The following is a 26,262-nucleotide window of genomic DNA, read 5'->3' as shown; positions in this document are numbered from 1 at the left end:
GTGTCTCCCTCTCTCTCTGCCCCTCCCCCGTTCATGCTCTGTCTCTCTCTGTTCCAAAAATAAATAAACGTTGAAAAATAAAATAAATTAAAATAAAAATGTGCTATATAATAAACCATGTGAGAAGGCATACTTTCATTCTATATATACCTACTGAGTATTGCTATGTATCAGGAGCTGCATGAACTAAAAAGCTGTGTAAGATGCAGTCCCTGCCATCAAAGAGCTAATTCTACATTTCTTCCATTCAACAAGTGATAATACTACCTGAGTTCCTAATCCCTTGATAGTTCCCATGCTTGGCTGATTTGTCTTTTATTAGCAATGCAGCCTAGGAAGATCTTTAATCTCAACAGAGTGTATTTAAATTTAAGATTTTGACAGCCAGAAATAAGATAATAATAATTACAATCTTGAGAATAGTAAATTGAGAAGGGAGAGAGGCAAGTGGGGACACAGATTTCCAGGAGGTGATAGGTTCTGGACAAAGTTGGGACATTTGCATGGCTCAGTGAAAAGGGAATATAACTTCAAGAGTGAACTTAATATTTCAACTATAAGTGTCAGTTCTTTGGTGATAGGTGGGGAGAAAGGCTTATGGGAGAACGTAAAAGGAATAGATTGTATTCACTACCTTTCTTCCACATCAAAAGTTCTTTTTGATTTGACTGTGAATTCTGGGAGAGCAAGAGGCCCTGCTGGTGGATTGAGGGGAAAGAGGAAGACAGATTCCCGGTTTTCCAAAGAGCAGAGCAAACTGAAGGGAAAATGGAAAATCAGAAAGCCTTAACAACAACTGCATGACAATAACTCCCTTTTCTCTGGAAAAATATATGCATAAAATATTCAACTGACATTAAAGATTAACGATGAATTAATGAAAACACGCAAAGCACTTTATTTACGTAGGAAGTTTTTTTCCCCTTTAGAAAATATGCTGTTTTGGAGTGCCTGGCTAGTTCAGTTGGTGGAGCATGTGACTCTTGATCTCAGGGTCATGAGTTCAGCCCCCACATTGGGAATGGAGCCTACTTAAAAAAAAGAAAAAAGAAAAAATGCTGTTTTAAAACAGAAAGTAGTGTAGGTCTCAGGAGGGATGAGTACTATGAGGATAAATGGAAGTGACTTTCAAGTGAGTCTCTTCTGTCACCTCCTGCCAACTCACTGTGGTGAAAAGCGTCCAAATTCAAGAATTTCATGATTGAATGGATTGGTAGGTGTCAGATACTTCCAGTGGGATGCAGCTTTCCCATCACCCCTCCTCCATACATGTGTGGTAAGGATGAGGAAAATGAAAGTCATTTCCACCTGATTCTGACACCATGTGTCTCCCTTCTCCACTTGGGGGCTCTGATGGGGAAACACAGTACCTTCCACCTGGCATTGCCTCTCAGTATCTTTGTGAACTCCCTTGGGCTATTATGTTGGTTGGTACTTTGGCTTCTTTGGCTCCCAGCACCAGCTGATGCACTGAATTGAGTCCCAGTTGGGCAGGCTCTATTGCTTAGTGCTGTAGCTGTCTCTAGGGCATTGTTCTTGAGACTTCCAACAGGGCAGATTTGTGCAGTTGGCCCATCTGGACAAGATCTATAACAAGTAGAGCTCTGTGCAGTAAGCTCATCTCCATAGTCCACCCCCCACTACCCCCGCCTTCGGGCTGCAGCAGCCTGACACTCCAGCCCTGCCATGGAGAGTATCAAAGAGATACTCTCTGCTCCTTTCAAAGGGGTATTGCTTGTGGCCTCTCATTGATTGGCACTACCTAGGAAGAAATGGGAAAATAGGGACTCTCTGCCCTCTTAATCTCCTCCCTTAAGCCAGTCCTTTAGTTTTGAATCCAGTTGGCACCAGAGTTATAATTAATATCATCAGTAAGATTAACTTCTGGTCCAGCTTCCCTGGTCAGCCCAAATTCTCTCCTCAAAACCAAGAGACAGAACGAGAGGAGTATCTCAGTGAACAGAAAAGAGCAGATGAGCTCAATAGGAAAAAGAGTGAAAGAAAGAGGTGAGCTCTTGCTTTGACTATAGGATTTGCTTTGGTCATTGGATTTATTGACTTTCAATTTGGAACACCATTTTGAAGAAGAGAGGGAGGGAGGGGATGGGAGGAATGAAACAGAGAGAAAGAGAGAGAGAGAGAGAGAGAGAGAGATATTAGATTCACATAGGTACTTATTCTAGGTCCAGAGAAATGGACAAGATATTTAAGAGATCATTGTATCACCCATCTTCCAGCTGTTAGCCCTATACTTTAATCTTCCCTTTTTCAGTTCTTCATAGTTGTGTCATTTCAAAGGATTCAGTATACCAGACCCATGCTTCCCCATGTCCCATTGGTATTTCAGACCTGAAATGGGCTCTTTCACATCCTCTCTATTCTGACATTTCTGGTAGCTTCCACTGACTGCCACCCTTACTCACTGTGGAAGGAGAAGAAAAACAAGAGAAGGGTTAAGAAATAACTGCAACTTATGGGGCTTTAACTTCTACAACTACTACTCTGATGTTGGCCAAGTCAATGTTTGTCCAGGATCGGGGTCTTCTATATGCCTAGTTCCTTTCCAGGAAGCTTGAAGCCCACGTTATCCTGGACAAAGTTGAATGGCACTTTTATTTGCTCACTAAAAGAAGGTTAAAGAGCAAGTTGAAAATGAGGGATCCTGGGAAATAAAAAGACTTCAGAGAAAAAGAAACAAATGATAGCCCAGCCAACAAAAGATACTCTTAGGATATTTTCTATATTTTACTCCTTCCAGGTCCTACTACCTTGGATTTCACTTTTTTTTTGAAGGTTTTCTAACATCACTAAGTTTCTTAAAGAGTAAGAATTTTTCTCTTTTTACACTCCTTAGCAGCCAAACATACCCTGCCACCATACTAGTTAGGGAATAAAACAAATATTTCTGAGACCTGGAAGTTCAGATGAATCTGGAAGGGTGGATTTTCTGAGAGTCCAAGATTCCTGACCACATTTCTGACAGTGGAACATCCTAGGAGATTTGAAGACCTCTCTGTTGAGTAATATAGCAATACCCTACCTCAGTGCAGCCCATGACTGTTCCCACCTTGCTGAGAGGTAGGGAACCTGTCACCCTGCCTTCTTCCCATAGTCAAGGACAAATGACTGGGTCACAAAAGGCAGCATTTGTGGATGAAAAAGACTCCCTATTTGAGCTTGTGGTAGGAGGGACAGAGGACAGAGCAAAGGCCAGGCTCTGGGTGGGAGGTAACAGCATGAAGAATGGTGCAGGTTAAGATAACATATACCAGAATATAGTAGCAATGATCTGAAAATTCTCCACTGGAGAATTGGAAAACAGACAGGCTCCAGCAAGGGAAAAAGGTCATCCTGGACTCAGAAATATGGCCAAACCTTACTCTCATGAGAAATGGGATAGCATGGAGAATAACTGGATTCGAGCAGATAAGCCATCTTTCTAAGTACAGCCACCACTGGCACCATGCAGTGTAGACATGCATAGCTTTGGGATTGGCTGTTGAGGTTCCAGAAATGAACTCTCCAAGCTCCTGATGGAATCTAATGGAGGGGGAATCTCACACAGGAAGAAGCAGGAAGACAACAGCTGGACTTTCTAGCCCTTAGCCGTACCCTATTCACAGTGCCTGGTGGATATCTTCTGACAGTAGGACTTTATAGACAACCCAGTAGAAGATGTTGAAGATGAGGAAAGTGAAAGGGAAGACAGCCCGGGAGATGGTGTCAATCCTCTTGGCTTGCTCCACGTAAAGTTTCTGCATGGTTTCTCCCTCCCTTAGAAGAGGGGCTGGAGGTTGGGGGGTATAAATGTCAGAACTCTCCTTTGGACCTCCATCCCTTGCCTGCAGGCAGTGGCCTAGGCCATAGCCACGGAAATAGAAGCGACATTCTTGGATGATATCTTCCTCCTGAAATTGCATGGCAGAAAAGACAGAATTTGAGGTTATAGCTCTAAGGCAGAGGAATAGAGACCAGGCCACACACAAATATCTCATAGGTGATGCTATGCAGACAGGTAACTTGGTACACAGGACCACTGCATGCTTTTTATGGCCACAAAACTCATGAGATAGATGTATGCTCAGCAACTATTCATGGTACATATGGTATATTTTATGATTCCGTTTGCAGATAAACCCCAAGATGCCTTTTTAAAATGCATAACATCATTTAGAGCCATCTAAAACCCAGCGAAGTGCCAACCCACTGTGAGAAAGATATCTCAATGCCAAGTTATCTCTGACTGGTGATCAACAGAATAAACAGAACAATAAAACCTTTAGAATGCACAGTTAAGATATTTAGACTTGGTGAACTTGACTTTAATGACTTTCAAAAGCTGCAGGATTAATTCTCCTTCTATGTAGTATCTTTTAAAAAATTGTTTATCTCCATTCAAAGCTGAAAATTCTAAAAGTTTTAAATAACCTCGTTGGTCATCCAAGTTACGGTAAAGCTGATTACTCTATTGCAGATACATGTGCTTCTCTACAACTCAGCAGATTTTGACAAAGGGGTCAGTACATCTAGGGTAACATTTATTACCCAATACATATTCCATTTATGTAGAATATATGCATTATCATGAACACATTAGCATTGGGGAAATAAATTTTATATCAGCATTGAATAATGTAGCAGCTACACAAAGTTCATTTATCCAATAGTCAGCGGATAACCTTAAGTAGCTACAATAGTTGGAAAGTGAGGTAAGTAAGGACAGAAAGAGAGATAGAGGGAAAGATAGAGACAGAGGAATAGGGAGAGGGAGAGATGTAAAGAAGGAGACATAGAAATAAAAAGAGAAAGGACCAAAGCCCCTGAGCTATCAATAGAGAGAGCTTTACTCATATGAGAGCCCTACAGGCCCCTACTCACAGCCTATTTACTCTTAGCTTATATACAACCCAGACACACCAAATTTTGTCTACTTCTAAAGCACACACTGCCATTATAAATGATGGTTCACAGTCTGGAAAATAGAGGACAGCTAAGTACACACTAGAACCAAAAAATACTTCATTCAAATATGGTTACAATTTTTGCAAGTGTTGATGTTTACAGGAGTAAAAGCTTCAGCTATCTAGGAAATCACCTAAAGTGAAATGCCCCCTTGTGGGATGATACCAACTACCTTCTTGGTTTGCCTAGGACTGGAGGCTTCCTGAGACTCAGGACATTTAGTGCTAAAACAGAATAGTGTATACGTACACTGAATTGATACGCCATATATCTGTATATTTATATATGTATATATATATACATGTATATATGTGTATATATATATATATATATATATATATAAGAATAGAGACAGAATGTGGATAAAGTAGGTTTTAAACACATTGTAGAATTAGAAGGACATCATAGGGTCTTTATAATGGGACCTTTGCAGCTATGGTAACACACTGAAAAGTGGCTTCATAGGTGACATATTGGTGGGGTGGGTCCCAGTAGCCCTTGATTATTACTTCACTAGAAGGCTGAGTCTGTCGCTGGGCATCAGGAACAGGCAAGTTCAGGCCAAATATTTACCAACAGATTCCATCTCTTTCTGTTTCCTTTGGGCTCATAGGACAGACCTTGGGAAGGGCATTGGTCTTGTTCACTGCCATGTACCCAGCATGGTGCCTGGTATCCAGTAGGTACCCAGTAGATATCAGTTGAATGAATGAATGGACTGATGAGACATATGCTTCAGAATATAAGACAGGGAATGGCTTTGTTCTCATGAAGCTGGCATCCTCTTAGCATCTCAAACTGAAGAGTCTACTCAGAAAAGAGTCTTAGTTACAAAGTGCTTGGCAGAAAAAATGATTATTCCTTGTCCCACCCATGCACAATGGCCTGATGCCCTTCATCCTCTAAAAAAAATGGCACTTTTGGCATAGGGAAGAATATAAGTCTGCCAACCAGAGAGCTTTGCCACCCAATCTCTGATTTTGCCAGTCTCTGTGAAGAGAGTTGTATATGTGTAGGCCAGAGGCAATTCACTACTGTGGCTTTGCTTTGACCCTGAGTGGCAATAGGGCAGCCTTAGTAGTCTGCTCAAAATTACTTCCATAACCTTTCACCAAAGGCTGTGTCTCACCTCACCTGTATATTCTAGTTCATTTTTATACTTTTCCTACATGGCATTTGTGTTGGACCCATTTTGGAAATGAAGAACCAGAGGTAAACAAAATATCTTTCAAGTAATTGAAACATGAGGGAGGAAAAAAAATTTCCTCTTTTGCTTTCCATTTCAGGGTCCCTCACACCCCTAGTTCCCCACTGCTCATTCTTATCTCCTCAGCCTCTCAGCTCCTCAGCTAGAGGATAAAAGTATGGAATATATTTGTTTGCCAAAGACTCTGGAAAAGAAAGTTGAATCCACCTGCCGTTTTCTGTTTCTATAGATTCATTTACTTCTTTTCTCCAATCATAGTAAATATGTAAATTTTTACTATTTTACTATTTACTATAGTAAATCATAGTAAATCTAAAGGGAATTATTTGGAAAAAATTTACCAGGCTGAAAAAGAGCTATCCCTCATGGGACAAAATATATGACCTCTAGAGTAAGCTGCCCTTGATTCTTTTTGATTTTAACATATTGTACCACTTGCAGTTGGTGACAAAGATAAGTGGTCTGAAATCCAAGGGTTGGGGTCTTGGATAGGAGTATTATCTATTTAAGCCAAATTCTGAGGCGTGTTTGGGGAGGGGGGCGCGACAATGGAGACTTAAACACCACTTAGTGGCTTCCATGGCTATTGAAATAGAATATTTTTGTTGCAGGTATCTATAGGGGAGGACAGCTGGGCGCTAGAGAGTAAAGATATTCCAAAACCAAGTTGGGGAAGGAATGAACAATGTGAGAGGTAAGGTGTGGATATGGGAAAGAGTGATAGGTATTTAGTAATATGTATTGAAGTGAATGAAAAGAAGAGATTGGAGAGTGGGGGGAAGTGCTGGCAGAAGGAGAGAGACAAGCAGGGTTCTGGGACCAAGCCCCTGAGAGGACTTGGCAGTATTTTGAAATTTCTTCCATTTCTTAAGTTATTCTGCTGATAATGGCAAGGCCTCCTCTCTGTTTAGCTTGAAATACTGCCCTCTCCAATGAGCCTGCAAAGGTTGGTAGAATAGGTAACATGGTTGCTGTGTCCAGAGCCTAGTGCTAGGTCCTGTTGATGTTATAAAAAAAGAGAGTCAGACACTTCCCTGTGAAGCTCATAGCCTAACTGGGAAGACAAAGCAGAAATGTAGGGAAAAGAAATTAAACTATTTTAGACAGTGACATGAAAAGAGACCACCATGCAGTGGAGACGGGTGGTTGAGGAGAGATTAGAGAACATGACTAAGCCTGGAGCTTGATGAACAGCTGGCTGACTCCTAAAATACTCCTAACTTCCTCTTGGCTAAGGGCTCCCTGAAAATCATATGGTTGCTCTCCCCTCCCCTAAGAGGCTCCTCTCAGACCAAAGACTCCAGCCTTTCTAGCTGGAACAGCACAGCCCAGAGAGAGGTTCTAGAAATAGATTAACTCTGCATAAACTTTTCCTGCCAGCTCAGTGGCCTCCAGGATTCCTGCTACAGTTCCACTGCAATGGTAATGGCTTTAGGAAACACGAAAAGGGACATGGGCTAATGGCACAGGTTTTGATTTTCAGGTTTTATTTATATTAGTAATAAGCCCGGCCCACTTTTTGGCAGGATTCAGGAGCCTAAGTGGGGCCCAGGCCATAGTTATAACTTTGTAATAATTGAGCACTGGTTATGACAGATTCCATTTGATGTCAGGATCAACATATATACGACCAGGAAGGGATAGGCTGTGGGCAATTGGGGGCTGGAGAGGTGCAGAGAAGGAGGTGGGACTAGTGTCAATCTGGGGTAGCTCTACAGTAATTGCAGCAGTACTCTGTTACTAGGACACTCACAAAGGCAATTTAGCTGGCAAAAGGACACTGGAAATGTTTGGCAGCAGGTAGGCATTGAGAAGGCATCAAGATTAAAACCCCTATAAAGATAAGATTTTGGTAGCTGAAGTCAGGTTTGACACAGATAAAGAGGGGGTAGTGACAGTTACCTTAGAAAATGGAGAATTCTCTTTTCTTTCCCTTCTGTCAAGTCTATATATTATTTTTCTAACACTCAGCATGCGATAGGAAAGGTTTTAAGCCTCCTGAAGGAGTCCTACTCAAGGAGATGCAGTTGTGGATCAATCCACTAGAGGGCATGTTTCTCAGTGCCTGACTAAAGTCCAGGCAAGAACTGATGAATTCTGACAAACCAATAGATGGAACAGGAGCCCTGCTTTCAGCAGAAAGGGATCTTAGCTAGGGACATGAGATCCAGGAGTTGGTTTTTAAAGATATTTTTAGTGTGTACATATGGTTGGGCACTCCAGAAGCAACTGAGGTGGGAGGTGGGGTATTTGGAAGAGAGAAAATCTTAGTGCTGGAGTGGCCCCAATAGGCTACAACCAGTGGGATCAGATCATTTTCTCTCCCCTAAGAGGTCATATGTGTATATTCTCTGGCTTTAAAGCCTCCAAATTGGGCAGAAAACAAGGAGTCAGAGCTCAAGATAGACCAGAACTCTGATGATTAGGCCGACAGTATGTAGCTCAGCAAAGGCTTTTGGCTTTGCACATAATTGGGCACTTGCTTCTGTGAAAGTGGCCCAGGAACCTCTGTTGTCATGACAACATACCTAGCACCCATTGTCTGGGCAATGGGGAGGGGCAAACTGCCTCTGTTGTCAGGATCACAAGATCTCTATTTTCCCTGGGTGATCATTCTGCTGTAGAAGAAATGGGGTTAACAAACAAGAGTGAGGGAGAACAACACCTCACACCCAACAACTCTGATAAACCCAACAACTCTGATGCACCCAATGAAGATCAAGGTGAAGAAATCCAACAGCCAGAAGAGGCAAGTAGTGGTTTTCAATTCCAGCTTAGCTATGGGGACCCTCTTATAATGCTTCTCTAGAAAGGCCCCAATGCCGGACTCTTGAATTCTTTTATTTATTTATTTATTTATTTATTTATTTTAATTTTTTTTTAATTTTTTAACGTTTATTTATTTTTTGGGACAGAGAGAGACAGAGCATGAACGGGGGAGGGGCAGAGAGAGAGGGAGACACAGAATCGGAAACAGGCTCCAGGCTCTGAGCCATCAGCCCAGAGCCTGACGTGGGGCTCGAACTCACGGACCGCGAGATCGTGACCTGGCTGAAGTCGGGCGCTTAACTGACTGCGCCACCCAGGCACCCCCGGACTCTTGAATTCTTAACCACCAATCAATGTATGGCAACCTGGGGTACCTTCCTCCTGGGTGAGGGGAGAGCCAGGGAAAACCATTACTAATTCTCAAAGTAATCTCATATTGACTAAATTGACAAGGTTCTAATACTAGCTAACATTTTTTTCAGTGTTTACTATGTGCCAGGCACTGTTTCATGCTCTTTTTTTTAATTTATTTATCCTGTGATAAATTATTTCAGTAGTTTCCCAAGGAGACAATATCTCTGTGTCTCTCATTTACCTCGATAGCTTTTTAAAAAACATTTTATTTTTAAGTGATCCCTATACCCAATGTGAGGCTTGAACTCATGATCCTGATATCAAGAGTCACATGCTCTTTTTTTAAAAGAGAGAGAGACAGTGAGAGCAGGGGAGGGGCAGAGAGAGGGAGAGAGAATCCCAAGTAGGCTCTGCACTGTCAGCACAGAGCCCACGAACTGCGAGGTCATGACCTGAGCCAAAACCAAGAGTCAGATGCTTAACTGATTGAGCCACCCAGGTGCCCTGAGAGTCACATGTTTTTCTGACTGAGCCAGCCAGGCACCCCTGTATGTCCATGCTCTTAATCACTCTACTAGACTGCTCTTACAGGGATTAACGTCTCATTGGACAGATAAAAAAATGGAATCAAAGAGGTTAAAATACTTAGCTTATCTGTGACCAGCCTAGGACTAGAATCCAGGGTTCCTGACTGCCTGTCTAGACCTTATAGCACTATGTTGGGTCTTGGTTTGTGGGAAGAGTAGTAGGTAGGAAGGAGTTCAAAGGAGAAAGGAAGTGGGCCCCTCTCTAGTTATATTTACCATACATTGGCGCCTCTGCCTTCTTCGAAGTCGCATGAATTCCTTATGCTGACGGGAGACAAAATTGACAGCAGCATACTCCAGCAGGGCAGCGAACACGAAGAGCAGGCACACAGCCATCCAGATGTCGATTGCCTTCACGTAGGACACCTGCAACATCCACCAACAGAACAGTCAACCTTCTTGGAGCCCTTCCATGGTCTATCCAGTGGTTTGCCAGCCCATATCAACTGCCTGCTATTCTTCAGTTTTATCCTGAATTTCTCCTGGTTTTTAAAGAAGCTTTCCACGATATGTCCCATTGCCTGAAGGCCCTTGTGAAAGAGATCGGGCTACCCATCATCCTTTACGTCTCTGCACTCTCCACCCTCCACTTCCATCTCCCTTTCTTCCCTACACTTCTTTTCCTTTCTTTTATTCCTTTGTCACTTCTGCTTCTGTTCCTATTTATTGTTCTTTTCATTATTATCTTCTTCTGATTCTCTTCTTTCAATAAACAGCAATGAACATGAACACTGCTTTTGTTTGCCCTCTGTTAATCTCCTAGGGTTCTCACAGCTCTGATGGAAATTGGGCACGGTTTGTTATTCCCGTGTGAGACGTGTGAGGACACTTGAGGCCTAAAGAGGAAAAGTCTTAGCCAAGATTATCCAGTGAGAAGTTGGCACTAGGATTTGGGGGTTCTGGGATTTCAGTTCAGCGTCACTGCTATTCATCGAGGCTACAGTCTCAATATCAGACTAGGAATTCCTTCCTTTCCCTCCTCTACCCCCATTATTCTCTTAACCCTGTGTTTTTTTTTCTTCTGCTCTTTTTTTTTTAATTTTTTTTTCAACGTTTATTTTATTTTTGGGACAGAGAGAGACAGAGCATGAACGGGCGAGGGGCAGAGAGAGAGGGAGACACAGAATCGGAAACAGGCTCCAGGCTCTGAGCCATCAGCCCAGAGCCCGACGCGGGGCTCGAACTCACGGACCGCAAGATCGTGACCTGGCTGAAGTCGGATGCTTAACCGACTGCGCCACCCAGGCGCCCCTCTTCTGCTCTTTATGAGAGGACCTGCTACACCTGTTGGGATGAGCACTGGGTGTTGTATGGAAACCAATTTGACAATAAATTATATTTAATATAAAAAATAATAATAAAAAAAAGAGAGGCCCTCCTAAAGAATTGAGCTCAGTGGCCCAAGGGAATGCCACTCAACCCCCAGCTATAGACACTTCTTTAATTTCAAGGTGCTGTCGGCATTTACCTTTCTGGTTCTTAGTGCTCTCCTCTCACTACCTGCCTTGGAAGCCTTTAAGTACTTTTCTCTTCCATTTCCCTTGTGAAGATTGAACACTTACCTCTCCTGGAATGCGGTTATGGCTGAGTGGGGCCAGGAGAGGTACAGAACTTAGGTTTATGAAGTCCTTTCACCTCCTCAACCAGATGAACCCCCTACATAGTTTTGAGCTGCTGAGCCCACCTCATGGGAGTCCCCAGTTGGAGTAGGATTCATGACAGACAACCTCTTTTACCAGCTATTTTGGGCAGTGAGGGTGCTACAGGCTCCAGGTAAGGAGCAGGTCTCACTGGATAAATCTTCTACCGTAGTGGTTCTTGTGATGCCACCCCCCCCCCCACCCCTGCCTCTTTACCTGAGTCGAATTTGGCAATGTTTAGAGATATTTTTAGTTGCACAATTTGGGGAAGGGTTGCTACTGGCATCTAGTGGGTAGAGGCCAGGGATGCTGCTAAACATACTATAATGCACAGGACTCCTCCCCCACCCCCACACATAGACATACATATACACAACAATTATAAGGTCAATAGTGCTAAGGTTGAGAAAACCTGCTTTCTTCTTTTAAGACAATTCCACCAAGGCAACCCTGATTAAGCATCCCTTGGTGTTTCCACTTTGCTGCCTATTAAGAGGGCATCCTATTTCATTCACCATCTCCCAGTCCCACTGTGTCCCCAGGGATGTCAAGTAAGTGCTATGAAAATCCATAATAAGGTAATGACAAGGGAAGTCCATGAAGGGCTTTGGACCATCAAAAGAAAGGACACCTCAAGCCATAGGAATGAAGTCTTATTAACAATAGTGTATCAATAATACACCTTAAATATCTGTGGAATCCATCCACTCACTATCCTAGCTCATCTGAATGACTCCACACTTTCTTAAATGGTCTCCCTGCATCTATGCTTGCCACCTACAATCTGTTTTCCAGACAGCAGCTAGAGTTTTGTTTTCAAAATGTAAACCTAATTATATCATTCTTCTGCTTACAACCTTCATGGCTCTCCATTATTTTTACAATACAGTTTATGCTCCCCTTAGCATGACATTTAGCCCCTTGCCTACTTCTTCAGCCTCATCTTGTCTCTTGTAATCTGTGACTCTCCCATGATAAATTTTTTCAGTAGTTTCCCAAGGAGACAATCTCTCTGTGTTTCTCATTTACCTATTGCTTAAAAAAAAAAACACTTTGTTTTTAAGTAATCTGTATACCCAACATGGGGCTTGAACTCACAGCCCTGAGATCAAGAGTCACATGCTCCACCAACTGAGCCAACCAGGTACCCCAACCTCGATAACTTTTAAATGTTCACTTTATATATGACATCCTCTGGTAAGCCTTCCATAATCATCTCACTATGGTTTGGTTGCCCCTGCTATATGTGCCCAGGTTACCTACACATTGTTAGCATCCATCAAATATACCTGGCCATTTCCTTCAATAGATTGTGAGTTCTCTGATGGCAGAGACTGTTTCTACTATGTTCATTATTCTATCCTCAGGGCCTAGCTGAGTGCCTGGCACATAGCAAATATTTTGTAAATGAATGGATGGACGGGTGGATGGTTTAGCAGTGTATTTGTCTCTGCTGGCTTCTGTTTGCTTTCTTGGCCCTCTTCACTAAAACCTGCCCCAGAAGTAGCGGGCCATTTAGATCACAGTTTCTCAAGAAAATTGGGTCCCTCCTCCCTGCTGCAACTTTAGGTCAATTCTGTCAGTCTCTGGCAGAAACTTCCATTTAGCCCTCTGTCCTGGTCTGAGCCACCCAGAGCTATGTAGACTGAGAGCAGGCAAAGAGACTGTGATCAGTGCCTTTGGGAGCCCCCATAAAGGCAAAGAAAGTGTAGTTTCCTGGGAGTATGAGGAATGGCCATGCCAGCTGAATTCCATACAAGTGAGCTTCTGCTTCTCTCATCCTGGACACTAGAGTTGTATTGGGAGTGAAATTACTGACCTTTCCAGAAGCCCCTGACTTTATCCCACCTCCTTCCTTAGGGGTCTCCCCAAATCTAACATTGCACAAACTCAAGAGTGAACAGAAGCTCCCTGACTTAGTCCCTTACTTTGTGGGCTGGCCAATGAAGTCTATTTACTTTGGGGGTGAATGCCTACATATTTTGCTTACTGGTCAATGAGACCACAAAAAGGTCATCAAAATATAATGAGAAGGCACAAAATACTGCAAACAAACAGCCCTCTAACAAAGTCCATTTTTTTTTTTCCAAATGAGGAAACTAAGTGATTCCTAGGAGCAGACAGATCGTGCTTGCTCACAGGAGGGGACTAGAAAAGGAAGTTACCTTGGCAAGAATAAGGCGCTAATTGTAACCTCCCTGCAGGTCAGAGAAGAATCTCCTTGCATGGCAGCTGCAATAAACCAGGGCAGGTTTCTAAGGTCTGAACTACTTTTCTGTCTCTGGTTTTCCTACAAGTCTACTACCACAACACAGCCATCACAGCCCCACCTGGCCCTTTCGTCCTTGCCTAAACCCCGTCTGTCTCTCAGAGCCTTTTCAATATCCCTGTTCATTTAGGAAATACATTTATAGGAAATACTTTCTGACAACTTCCCCTGAAACACTTGATCCTAATCTGAACTTTGTCACCGTTTATCACTAGAGGACTTTGGTTACCTCAAAGGTTTTCCAGCAACTCAAAGATAATTGGGAGCATCACCAGCTGCTTTAGCCCCAGGTCCACCACTCCATTCTTTCCACTTAACACCTAACAATTTTAACAATAACAAACATTTATTGAGTGGTTACTAGGTGCCAAACACTGTTGTCTGTGTTAATACATTATCTTATTTATTTCTCTCAATAACCTTATGGAAGAGGTAATATTCTTATTCCTGTGTCCCAGGGAAAGAGACAGAGAGGTTAAGGAATTTACCTAAGAATACCATTGGTGAATGATGAGGGTGGAACTTAAACCCAAATCTTCCTGCCTCCAATCTCCTACCCTTAACCACTACACCATCCCCATGGCAAGTTTGTAAATTCACCATGGATGCTGAGATTACACCCTGTTTAAGTTCCCTGTAAACGTCTTCTTAGGAATAAGCACTGGGAGATGGGAGATCATAGGGCCTGGTTCCCATCAAATCAAAATGAGAAGGACTATGTTCACAGTAAGTTCCATAAGTAACTGTGTTGCTTTTGCTTCCTATATTTTTCCATGGCCTAGAACAGTGCCAATAAATATTTACTGAATGAATGAATCAGGTTGTTCCCTGATTTCTCAGAATCTTGCTGACTGTAAGGACATTGAGGTAATCTCTTCATTCCCTACATGAAGACATAAGGCAGGAAGAACCTGGGCCCAGTTTCATGAGCACAAATCTATTTGTGTAATCAAAGCATCATCAGGCCACAAATGTTCAGAGTCCACTGACTTTAACTGCCATTTGCTACTTCAAAATGTTCTCACCCCAAAAGAATGGACGTTGTCTCTAGAGCTCTTTATAATAGTGTCCAACTTCTGACATAGTAAGAGACAGATGTTGGTTTAAAATCCTTATGTATTTTTTTGTTTCTTATGGGACATGACATTGAGAAGGTTTATTTATCTCGCTGGGCTTTATTCATCTCATCTGTACTATGAGGGAGTGGGACTTTCTACTTGCTAAAGGTCTTTTGATTTTGGACATGCTAGTATTTCCAGATAAGAGTCAGAGTAAGTCAGGCACTGTCTGCTTAGTCCCTACCCAGACAACACCCACAACCTCATCTTCCACATCTTTAGCAATATCATTAGCAGTATGTTGTAGGGGAAGAGAAAACTCCGGCCACTTGCTCTTGTTCAATGGCTCTCCTCTACCTTAAATCCAAGGCAAATAGTGATCAGAAGGGAACAGGACTATGAATGGGACTATGGCAAGCAAGTTCTCTTGGATGTCTCTTCACCTTAGGCAAAGATGCCCGGGAGCCAGAGCTCTGAGTTGTCATGGTGAGCACAGTGGTGATGCCTAGGCCCACGCGAGCAGGGGCGGCATCCATGTTGATCCAGAAGGAGACCCAGGACAGGATAACGATGAGTAGGCTGGGGATGTACATCTGAATCAGATAGTAGCCCATCTGCCTTTCCAGGTGAAACTTTACCTCGATGCAGGTGAATTTCCCTGTAAGGAAAGAGGTGAGGTATCAGGCCTCAGGTTCCCAGCCTGCAGCTGAGCCTGAGAGGCAGGACTAGGGCATCCCTATCTCTATAGGTCAGCCTCTGGGAGCCTCAGCTGGGCAAATAAATGAGCCTTTCAAAATAGTCCCAAGGAGCACCAGAAGTTTGTTCTAAGGAAGCTGTCAGAGCAGCCACCACAGACTTGGCCTCTTGGTCCAAGCACTAGTTTCCAGAAGAGGGCCTTCCCTGTGACCACACAGCAAGAGGATTAAGCACAGAAGGATTCCAGAGCCAGACTGCCTTGGTTTGAATTCTGAACCTTCCACATACTGTGTGACCTCAGGCAAAGCACCCAAGCTAACTTACCTTCAGTTTCCTCACGTATAAAACAGAGTAACAACAATATCAACTCCATCATTGTAGGAATTAAATTAGGTAATGTATTTGGGGCGTTGAGCACATAGGTAGTTGGTACTATCGTCATTATTAACAAAGCAATGAGCTTATACTCTGCCCAAATCTCAGCAGCCTTGCTTGAGCTTGCTGGTACCCCAGATGCTCTCTAGCAACAACAATTCACTGAAATAAACACTGTCTGTATCTTAAGCAAGTGGGAAGAGCTGGATAGGAAATATCTGGAAACAGTGTCCAATAGAGATCAGCTCTGGATAGCAGGCAGCAGGTGCCAGAGAGCATCAGGCAGCAGCATTCTATCCCACCAATAAAAAGTGCATTAGTCCAAGCACATGTACCAATGCTCTGCCTCCTCTGCCAGCCATCTTCACTTTACCCTGCTTCCCATGCCCTGAGGCTATGAAAACACTAGCTCAGAGCTTCTCCCAGCAGCAGAGGCTTAGGATAACCAAAGCAAAAAGCAGGGGATGTGTATATTGCTATTTCATTCTGGACTAGGTTTGCTCTTATCAGGCCTGATTCCTCAAGGCTAGTAACTTCATCAATGACTGATTATGGCTATGTGATGCTGTGACCTCCTATTTTTCCCTGAGTCCACCCCACCCCAGACTTTTTGCTATGACATGTCTCTGTTATGTATCCATATTTTCTTTCCTTCCTTCATTTTTTCTATCTATCTATCTATCTATCCATCTATTTACCTAGTTTTGGTAATGGTAGTTTTATTTTTAATTAAAAAATTAATACTTATTTAGTATAGGAAAGAAGTGAGAAGTAAAGAAAAATAATAATATTTATAAGCTCACATTTATCAAGCCCCTACTAAGTTCCCTGATTTTATATAGTTTATCTCATTAAAATTTCATAGCAACTCTTTGGGGCAGGTAAAATTATTATTTCCAGTTTTACATATAGGGATACTGAGGCTTAAAGAGATTAAGTTATGTTTTCTTGAAGGCACCCAATAGTAAATGGTAGAATCAGAATTCTAACTCAGCTCTATCTTACTCCAAAGTTGTTGCTTTTATCTACTGTATCACATTACTTTAGAAATATTTAGTGATATTTCCTTCCAGGATTTTTAAACACATGCTTTTGGTTTGTTTCTTTTACCACAATATAATAATTCTGTGTATACAATTTTGAATCTTAGCCTTTTCCACTTGTACTTTCCATGTTGATATAAGAATCTTGCAAGCATCCTTTTAAACATCTGGATAATATTCCACCAAACAGATGAACTGTGTAATTTACTTAACCTCTGTCATGTTGGTGGATATTTAAAACAGTCCTAATTTCTTTGTTGTATAAGCAGTGACCCAGGAACCTTCTAAAGGTTCCTTTAGACTTTAGACTTTGGGGTCTAAAGTCAATGTGGTATTTTGGAATATTTCCTTCTAATAAATTCCAAGAAGTGGGATTCCTAGATCAACATATAGGGAAAAAAAAATAACTTTTAAAGTTTCTCAAAGTATGCCTCTCAAAGTATGCATCAGAAGCCTCAGGATGCTTGTTCAAATGCAGATTTCTGGGGCGCCTGGGTGGCTCAGTCGGTTGAGCGGCCGACTTTGGCTCAGGTTATGATCTCACAGTTTGTGAGTTCGAGCCCCACATAGGGCTTTGTGCTGACAGCTCAGAGCCTGGAACCTGCTTCTGATTCTGTGTCTCTCTCTCTCTCTGCCCCTCCCCCACTCATGCTCTTTCTCTTTGTCTCAGAAATAAATAAACATAAATTTTTTTAAATGCAGATTTCTGGGCATCACTTCAAGTGCATATAATCAGAATCTCTGATAGGCAGAGCTCAGGAATCAACATTTTAACAGGCTCCGTAGAGAAATATAATGCAGACTGAAGTTTGAAAACCACTGACCTATATACAAATTGCCAGTTTTCTCCCCAATACAAGTTCTACTGATTTCCACTCCCATGAGCATTTTCTAAATTCAATGGTTTGTTCCTATCTCCACTTCCCACACCCCTACATACACAAACACACATATTCATAAGGTGGCACCCAAAGTGTGTCAGTACACCATAGGAGGATTTACCTCCATTTTTTAAGATAAAGTTTATTTATTTTGAAAGAGGCGGGGAGAGTGTGAACAGGGGACGGGCAGAGAAGGAAAATCCCAAGTAGGCCTCTGCGCTGTCAGCACAGAGCCCAATGTGGGGCTCAAACTCATGAAACTGTGAGATCATGACCTGAGCTGAAATCAAGAGCTTGATGCTCAACTGACTGAGCCACCAAGGTGCCCCAAGGATTTCCCTTCTTTAGCCTCTAGCCTCTACCTCAGGTTCATAGCACTTTGTAGCCAAATTTCCAGGGCAACTGAGGAACAAGTAGTTCTTAGGGAAGCTGCAGGGAGCAGATGCTCAAGCTGGAAAAGCAACCTTTCTCCACTTCCTGACACACATTTCACATCTGGGAAAACAAGCCAGTTCAAGAGTTGGGTGACGGTGGCTGTGGTATGAGGCGTGGATGTTAAGCCTGCCAGTGCCCTGAAGCCTATTACTTCCTGGTTCAGCAGAGCCATTGGCTACTCTCAGATGTAGATTCCCCACTTTCTATATAATGTTGGCCCCAGGACAGGTGGGACACTACTTTCACTCACTGGCACAGGCCCATCTATTCTGCAGCATGCGATAGGGACAAAAATATGGGCTTTGGAGTTAGATCTGGATTTGAACTCTAAATCAGCCATTTTCTAGGTATATGACTTGGAAAGTTGATTTAACTTCTTAGAATCTTAGTCTTCCCTTTCTGAAAAAATGGGGCTCAAAATTCCTACCATAATGAGATAAGGCATATGAAGCACTTAGCACATTTGGCACAGAGTGGACTTTCAATAAAAGCTGGCTTCCTTGTCCCCTTTCCTCCCTCTGGAGGCCCTTCTGTGGCTTACAGCCAATAAAGATCCTGGTTTTTACCTGTGTTGTAATGCTTGGTACAGTAGCCTAGATCCTTCTCATCCCGCAAGATAAACTGGGGCAGAGTCAGCCCCTCAGCCACTTGGACAGCAGGAGCATCTTCCAGCCACTCAAACACGAGGTCATTCATGGTGTAGCCAACTAAAAGTGACAGAGATGGCAGAGGGCTGCAGAGTGTGGTTCTGGGTGGGGTAGGGAGAGGGTTAGAACCAGCAGGAAAGAACAGATGAGGAGGTAAGGCCTGGGTTTTAGGAGCTTCATGCTCATCTTAGAGAGGGAAACCTTTCTGAAGAGGGAACGTGGTCAATTGTCTTATGGGCCTAACCTAAGTAGGTAAAGAAAAAAGATTTCAGATTCCTCTTCTATCTAGTTCTCAAGCTTTAGAAAGTCCCAGAGAGAAATTATTCTGGCAGACCTATAAAGCAGGTCAAAAGGGTTGGAAAGATGTCAAGGAACCCAGCTAGGAACCTCCTGACATGTCTCAAATCCAGTGGAGTAAGGACGTGTACTGACCACATGTCTTGAACAGAACCAGCCTCAGAGCTAGGCCTTCTGCCACTTCACCCCAGGGAAGAAAAACTATTTGTACCCCGCAAGTCATGCATGGGACAATGTGCATACCACAGACTCCTAGCCAGGGCCCTGAACTGGGGCAGATATTGAGAGTTAACATCTGAACATGCCAAGTTGCTCACAGCTAGCAGTTTGTAAAGGCTCCTGCCATATATTTGACTATATTCACACATGTCAGGTAGAATTGGAAGAAGAAACACTGAGGCCCACAGATGTCCAATGTAGAGCCTTGACTCAGAGTAGCCGTGTGACTTTGGACAAGTCATTTCCCCTTTGGTAAAATGCTCCACCTACTTTTCACAGTTGTGAGGGGGTAATAAGAACCAGGATGTGAAAGTGGTTTGAACTCTAAAGAGCTGACCACATTCTACCCATCACTGTTATTATATGCTGGAAACAGCCTGAGAAGCCTTCTTCTCTGAGAATTGAATGCATGTGTATTGATCTCACAGGAGATGGCCAAGGACTGCATATAGGTGATGGTCCAGCCTTGTCATCCTTTGACTTCTCTGCAATTGGGGCAGCCCCTAAAAGCTGGCACCCCTGCCACAGACTAGCCCTTGGCTCACCTTGACACCCTGGGCACTGTCCTATGCCTAGAATTGTCCTCTTCTGGTTCTCTACAAGTTATCTTTGTTTATGAGCAATCAGGGTTCAGTACCCCCTCTACCGTCTCTGGCATTTTTATAGGCATCTTGAATGTCTTAACTCAGGGCGAGTAAAGGTAGAATTACTGCAGGCACAGTGAGAGGGAATATCTATTGGCAGAGAAAGTATCTTTAAAATAACCCCCCACAACCAACACAAGCACATTTGTATGTAAAGCTGGTACCTTCCCATTCCCCAGCCCTGTGGAATAGCCAAACCAGTAAACAGTGTGAGGATGGAAAAACACATTGGGTTGGGTGTTAGTGGGTCCCGGCTCCTAGTCTCATCTGTGCCAACAACTGATTGTGTGTAAGGGTAAGTCCCCATTCTGGGTTGCCCTTTTCTTGTCTAGAATATCATGGGATGGGGTTAACTACCTGATATTCCAGGCCTTGCTCTGTGACTCTCTAGAGACACTTACAGCTCTCCAGCTGCATCGTGCAGGTCTGGATATCCATGGGGAAGTTCTTGAGGTCCATTGGGCAGGACAAAATGAGGGTCAGCCTGGTAGGGACAGTAAAAAAGAAGTGACATCAGCTTACTGCGGCCAAGTACAACACAGGGAACCCTCTTCCCATCCCTCAGCCTCCATCTGGTTTCTTCCTCTTGACCCAAACTTTCCTGGGCATCCACCAGGTGCACCTGATGCTGTAGAGCACATTCCCATTCTTGAAGATGCGCAGTAACTTGTTGTCTGTGGTCACCTCATGGAAACTGGCCCCTTTCTCATTGGCAAAGAACAGGTCTGGCTTCCAGATAGAGTCTAGCATGGAGGGATCAAGGTCCAAAGAGTCATCAGGATATTCTCCATAGGCTAGGCGTGGGTCATTCCACTGTTGCCGCAAGAAGACATTCACCCGGTAGTCCTGGGAGGGTGCACAGATGGGCCCATCAGAGGCAGTGTTATTCCAGGGACCCAGCAAGTCTACATGGGCAGGAGGGTCATGAGGAGAAAATGCTGGGAGCATATCTCAGGGGCAGTGGACATTTTCCACTGGATAAGGATCCTGCTTTGGCCTGACATGGCAAAGATGGGAAGGGAAAAGACATTTATTAAGGACTTACTATATGCCAGGCTCTCTGCTAAGTGCTTTATTTATATGCATCATCTCATTTAAATCTTACACCAACACTGTGAGGAGGGTACTGTTATGATCCCCATTTTACAGATGAGGAAACTGAAATGAGAGATTTAAGTAACCTGTCACACAGCTATTAGATGGTAGAGTCAGGATTTGAACATGGGTTTTGTCTGATTCCAAAGACTGTGCTCTGTACCAAGGTACCTCCCATGATTGGCCATCTGCTCCTTAGGCTAGTCTGCCTTTAGCCACTGAACCCCAGGCTAGAGAAATATATCTCCCAGTGACCAACTTCAGACATCCCATGGCTTTAGCCATGATCATGAAACAGGGAGAGGAAGGCAGGGGGAGGAAAGGTTCGGTATCTGATGGGTTTCTTCCATTCACACTAGAATGGAAGCAGGGAACAAAGAAACTCCTTACCATAGTAGTCTCAGTGACAGAGCCAAAACTGTTGATGAAGATGTTGCAAGTCACATTCACAGGTGGGCCTAAAGGTGGCAAAACACAGCCATATTGGCAGGGCATTCCAGGAGTCTGGAAGCATGTTCTAGGACTCCCTCCCTGAGCTTAAGGCCAAGGCACTTCTGGGAGAAGGCAGTGCCAGCTACACAGACCTATGGGCACTAGGGAGGGGAAGCTCCTTTTGAACTGTAAGAGCTAACCCTGTGCCCCCAGCCTCCTCTCCTTGGGGCAGACAATAGGGGTGGCATGGCAGTGCGCTCCCAAGAGGAGTGGGGAAGAAAGGGTTTTTGTAGGATGAATGCTTCTTACCTTTAAAATTGGGTCGAATTCTGGCATCATATCCTGATGTTCGTCCCATAAGCTTGTCCAGGAAATCAGAGGGGGACATAGGTTGGGGCCCTTTGGTCCCAGAATTGACTTCCTCTTTTGCCAAGGCCACTCTGGACAGGATAGATAAAGAAGTCTGAGGCCAGTTGTATTCTACATTTATCACAGACCCTCTACTTTCCTGTCCCTACACACCTCTGGCTGGTCTCTCCATCAGGCAGGAGGATAGGAGAAGATGGGTCTCTGGGTACCCATTTGCAAAATGAGGAGACTAGAAACAGCCATAAGCCAACACTGCAGCTCAATAGTTAGTCCTAAAAAAGTGCTTTCACATATATGAGATCTTTTTACCCTCACAATTCTCAGTATAGTGAGGGTGAAGACAGATGAGAAAAGTGACTTGTGGGATTGGAACAGCCACTATAGAAAATATTATGGAGATTCCTCAAAAAAGTAAAACTAGAACGACCATATAATCCAGAAATTACACTTCTGGGAATATATCCAAAGACAATTAAAACACTAATTCAAAAAGATATATGTACCCTTGTGTTTATTGTAGCACTATTTATAATAGCCAAGATATGGAAACAATCTAAGTGTCCATCAACAAATAAATGGATAAATGGTATACACACACACACACACACACACACACACATACATATGTACACACACACACACACAACAGAATATTATTCAGCTGTAAAAAGAAGGAAGTTCTGCCATTTGTAACAACATGGATCTTGAGGGCATTATGCTAAGTGAAAAAAGGCAGACAAAGACAGACAAATACCGTGTGATCTCATTTATATATGGAATCTAATAAAGACATAAACAAACCAAAAGAGGAGTGGCCTACCCTAAAGTCTCAAAGTTGGTGAGTGACAGGATCAGGGCTCAAACCCAAGGGGTTGAGACCTAATCTAGTATTCTCTTCCTGAAGGTGTTTTGAAAAGTGACAACTCACTGGAAATAACATGTTTGCTGCAATGTTTTGGCTTAGCCAAGGATGGGAAGGACTCAGGGACAATTTGCATCACTGAGAGTTGGTTTTAGTTGCTTAGCCTTCATGCTAAGCCACTCAGGATCTAGGGACCTAGCTTCTAGAGAGAGAGAGACTTGGCTTCTGGTGTTTAGTCCAGCAGGAAGCTATGTTTTGAGCTGGATTTCAATTAATGCTTGGGGAAGCTTCAGGCATATAAACTCTCTCTGGCAACAAAACAGGTGAGGTAGCAGGTCTCTAGAAGCATGAGAAGGGCTCCCAGAAGGATGGCTATGCCAAAAAGGTCAATTTCCATCTTTTCCCCCTAACAGCTTGATTTTGAGGAAGGGACCAGTGTGCTTTGGCCTAACCTAGAGGCTGGGCCCCTTCTCCCCTGACAAGTTTCCTTCTAAGAGCAGCAAAACTCCTTCCATATGCCTTCTTGTCTGCTTACCAGCCAACAGCTAGCCTAGGGACCAGGAGCTCAGCCTTGAGGGCCGAGGTAGGGCTGAGGGACAAACTCAGGTTGGACTCCTGGCTGGGCCTAGCCTTCCTTCTCCATCCTGCCATCATCATTGTGCTAGCCACTAGAGTTAGCTCTCTCACAGCCACTACTATTGCCACACTCTGTGGTTGGGAGGCAGGGTGACTACTGTCCTTCTGGGTCTAATTCTCTTTGAGCCAACAGACCCTGTTACATCTGTGCACCATGCTAGGCCATATAGATCATATGCACTGTGATCAGTAAAATAAGAAAAATAGCTAAGGCATCATGCTACATGCTTTACTCACCTTATCTAGTTTAGTTCTCACATCAGTGCTCTCAGATAAAGGTTATTATTATCCCCCTTGTATATATGAAGAAACTGAGGATCAGCAAGATAAAGTGACTTATTCATGATCATACAGCTAGTAAATGGCAAAGCCAAGATTCTAACCCAGAGCTATTGACTTCAAAACTAAGTCCATCTACCACAGTGCAATGATGCAAGCAGCCCAGGGTGGGCTTCCAAGGAACCAGAGTGGGGAAGATCAGTGGAAGCCACACCCTGATGTCCTAGAGTCCTGCCTCTTTGAATCCCCTGAGCAAAGGAAGCCCTTACTCTGGGAACAGAGACCATTGAGGCCACAAACAGGGGCTGCCAGAGCAGGTGGCTTAAGCATGCTCTGAAAACCCAAGGAGGCTGGCGGTGGTGCTGAAGCAAGCAGAAATCTGTGGCTTCACTACAGGATGTCCATGATGGCCACATGCTGCTGCTGGCCGCCTGCCACCTGCCTGCTGGGAGGCCACATTATACTGTACATGGAGCAGCCAGACCCTCGCCAGCATCTTTGGCCCCACTCTCAGGTCACCTCTCCCAATAGTTCCAGAGCTAAATTTTTTTCTCATGCAAGCCTCTGGGGTGGGGTAGGGGAAGAACTCTGATTCTGCTACTGGGTGGTGCCTGAGTGACCTTGGACAGGTCGCTCCCCTCTCTAGGACTCAAGTTTCTATATATGTACAATGAAATGCTTACACTCAAGACTTCCTAAGGTCTTGCCTTGCTCTAATTGTCCAAGTGGGAATGCTGCCACTAAAGCTTGGGCCTTGAGGCAGCCTCCCCTCCAGGAGGGCCAATGAGCTCCACCATGTGCCCCCTTCTGCCTGCATCCTCCTACCAACTGCAGCTGAGCTGCCATTCTACTCTGGACTATTTTTCACTCTTAGGAAGTTTGTCGTCCCACACATATCACATCCCTGCCTGCCTGCCAGCCAATGTATCTGTAAGCAGTGAGGCAGGAAGCTCCTCAGAAACAAGCAGTCCTAGTGTGTTCCTTGAATTAAGAGGAGGAGGAGGTTATTACCATGGCACCTGGCCCTCCTCACCTCAGGAGGCACCCTTCTTATGACCAGTTCAGCCCAAGCCACAGCCATCTTTCCTCCTCAACTCACCCTGTCCACCTAGACTGTCTCCTGGTCTCATGAGAAAGTGGGAATGGGTAGGGGTACATTTACAGGAAGCTGAAAGCATGTCTTGCCCTCAAGCCCAGAAAATGATTTCCACTTAGTGCCCCTTCAGGGACAGCAAGCTGCCACATGTGCACAGGCAGGGTGACTGCAGAGGGACAAGGTTTGCTCAGCCCAGCTTCATTCTGATATGGTTTAGAGCAAATCCCTGATACTTTGAAGCCTATTTGGTGGGCAGCTGATAGATGCTGGTGTCATTTTTAGGAATTTGAGCAGTGTGTGGCCATACTGGTAGGGAGACAGGAAAGGATGGTAGGACAGATGACCTCTGTTCTGGGGCTCATCTACCCAGCCCATACCCAGGCCCAGAAAGATCTCACCCATGCAGAAGCCTTCCCACCAGCTCTGGGGCCTTGGCATTCCTCATAAAAGCCTCCCAAGTCCTGGTTGGGGGGAGAGTGTCCTTCCCTGGAGCCCTCCAGACTGTAAGCTTTTTTGTAAACTTAGAGGAAACTGTGCCAGAAGCCCCTGCTGCCCCCAGCCAGTGTTTGCATGTACCTTCTCACTCCAACTCAGCTCACCTGAGGAGGACTTGCCCTGGCAGGGTCCAGAGGAGAAGGAAGGAGAGGGTTGCAGGAACAAGAGTTGTCATTCCGCAGGGAACCTGGAGCTCTTTCTCAGCCTGGCTGCCAAGGTAAGTGTGATATCCCAGCAAGGAGAATGTTGCAGAAAGTAGAGAGCCTTTCTCCAACTTGGTCTGCTCACATGGAGCCTCTGGAGCCAGGCTAGGAGTTGTGCACTCTCCCTCCTCTTCTGCTTTCTTCTCTGCCCTGCTGTTACCAGTCAGGGGCCAGAACTATTCCCCCTGGAAATGATCCTGATTTGGATAACCCTACCAGCTCGCTCCTGCTCTGGCTTGCCCGGGGGCTCCGGAGGGCCTCAGCCAGCCTGCCTGCCTGCCTGCCTGCCAGAGAGCATTCTCTTTGGGCAGCACTCACCAAACCCTGGAGTGTCTTGGAGGGAAGGAAGGAGGGCGACTGGTAGGAAGATGTTGCCCTCCCTCCCACCTCCCCCTAGATACACCCTCCTAAAGTTTTAAAGGCACAGTCGCCTGGCAGCTGGAGTGGGGTTCAGAGAGTGTCGTGTGTTGGGGAGGACCTCGGGCTGCCTCTGCTGCCGCTTGGAGAGGGCTGGAGGTGTTGTGTCCAGCTTCTAACTCTCCAGCTGGAGGAGTGCATGCAGGCTGCCCTGCTCCCAGCTCCCCAGCTGGGGAGCTTATAGCCTGGAGCTAAGCTGGGACTGAGCTGTAACATTCTAATGACTTTTGTAAGGGGGAAAAATACCTGAGAGGGTTTAGGCAGAGGCATTGGGTTTTCTCAAGCTGACAGCTTC

The 26,262-nt window shown here is 44.3% G+C and overlaps 1 protein-coding gene across 3 annotated transcripts; it reads right to left on the bottom strand.

Moving 5' to 3' along the window:
* Positions 1 to 338: 338 nt before the first annotated feature.
* On the bottom strand, positions 339 to 25,884 carry LOC121024971 (glycine receptor subunit alpha-4). Of its 3 annotated transcripts, XM_040467283.1 has the most exons (9): positions 25,452 to 25,884; positions 21,920 to 22,050; positions 21,569 to 21,636; positions 20,706 to 20,929; positions 20,485 to 20,567; positions 18,843 to 18,983; positions 15,290 to 15,504; positions 10,096 to 10,245; positions 339 to 3,908 (listed from the first exon to the last, which is right to left on the bottom strand). In XM_040467283.1, the coding sequence occupies exons 1-9, from the start codon at positions 25,520 to 25,522 to the stop codon at positions 3,618 to 3,620; spliced, it is 1,374 nt and encodes a 457-aa protein (XP_040323217.1). In that variant the 5' UTR covers positions 25,523 to 25,884; the 3' UTR covers positions 339 to 3,617. The 3 variants fall into 3 exon arrangements, with proteins under 3 accessions (XP_040323217.1, XP_040323218.1, XP_040323219.1); XM_040467284.1 differs by lacking the exon at positions 18,843 to 18,983; XM_040467285.1 differs by lacking the exons at positions 21,569 to 21,636; positions 25,452 to 25,884.
* Between the last annotated feature and the right edge of the window lie 378 nt (positions 25,885 to 26,262).

Source organism: Herpailurus yagouaroundi, unplaced genomic scaffold (assembly GCF_014898765.1).
Source record: "Herpailurus yagouaroundi ecotype Mexico unplaced genomic scaffold, PumYag 67416, whole genome shotgun sequence".
NCBI classification, from domain to species: domain Eukaryota; kingdom Metazoa; phylum Chordata; class Mammalia; order Carnivora; family Felidae; genus Herpailurus; species Herpailurus yagouaroundi.
The sequence above is the reverse complement of the archived record's forward strand: the minus strand, read 5'-3'. Positions and strand labels throughout refer to the sequence as shown.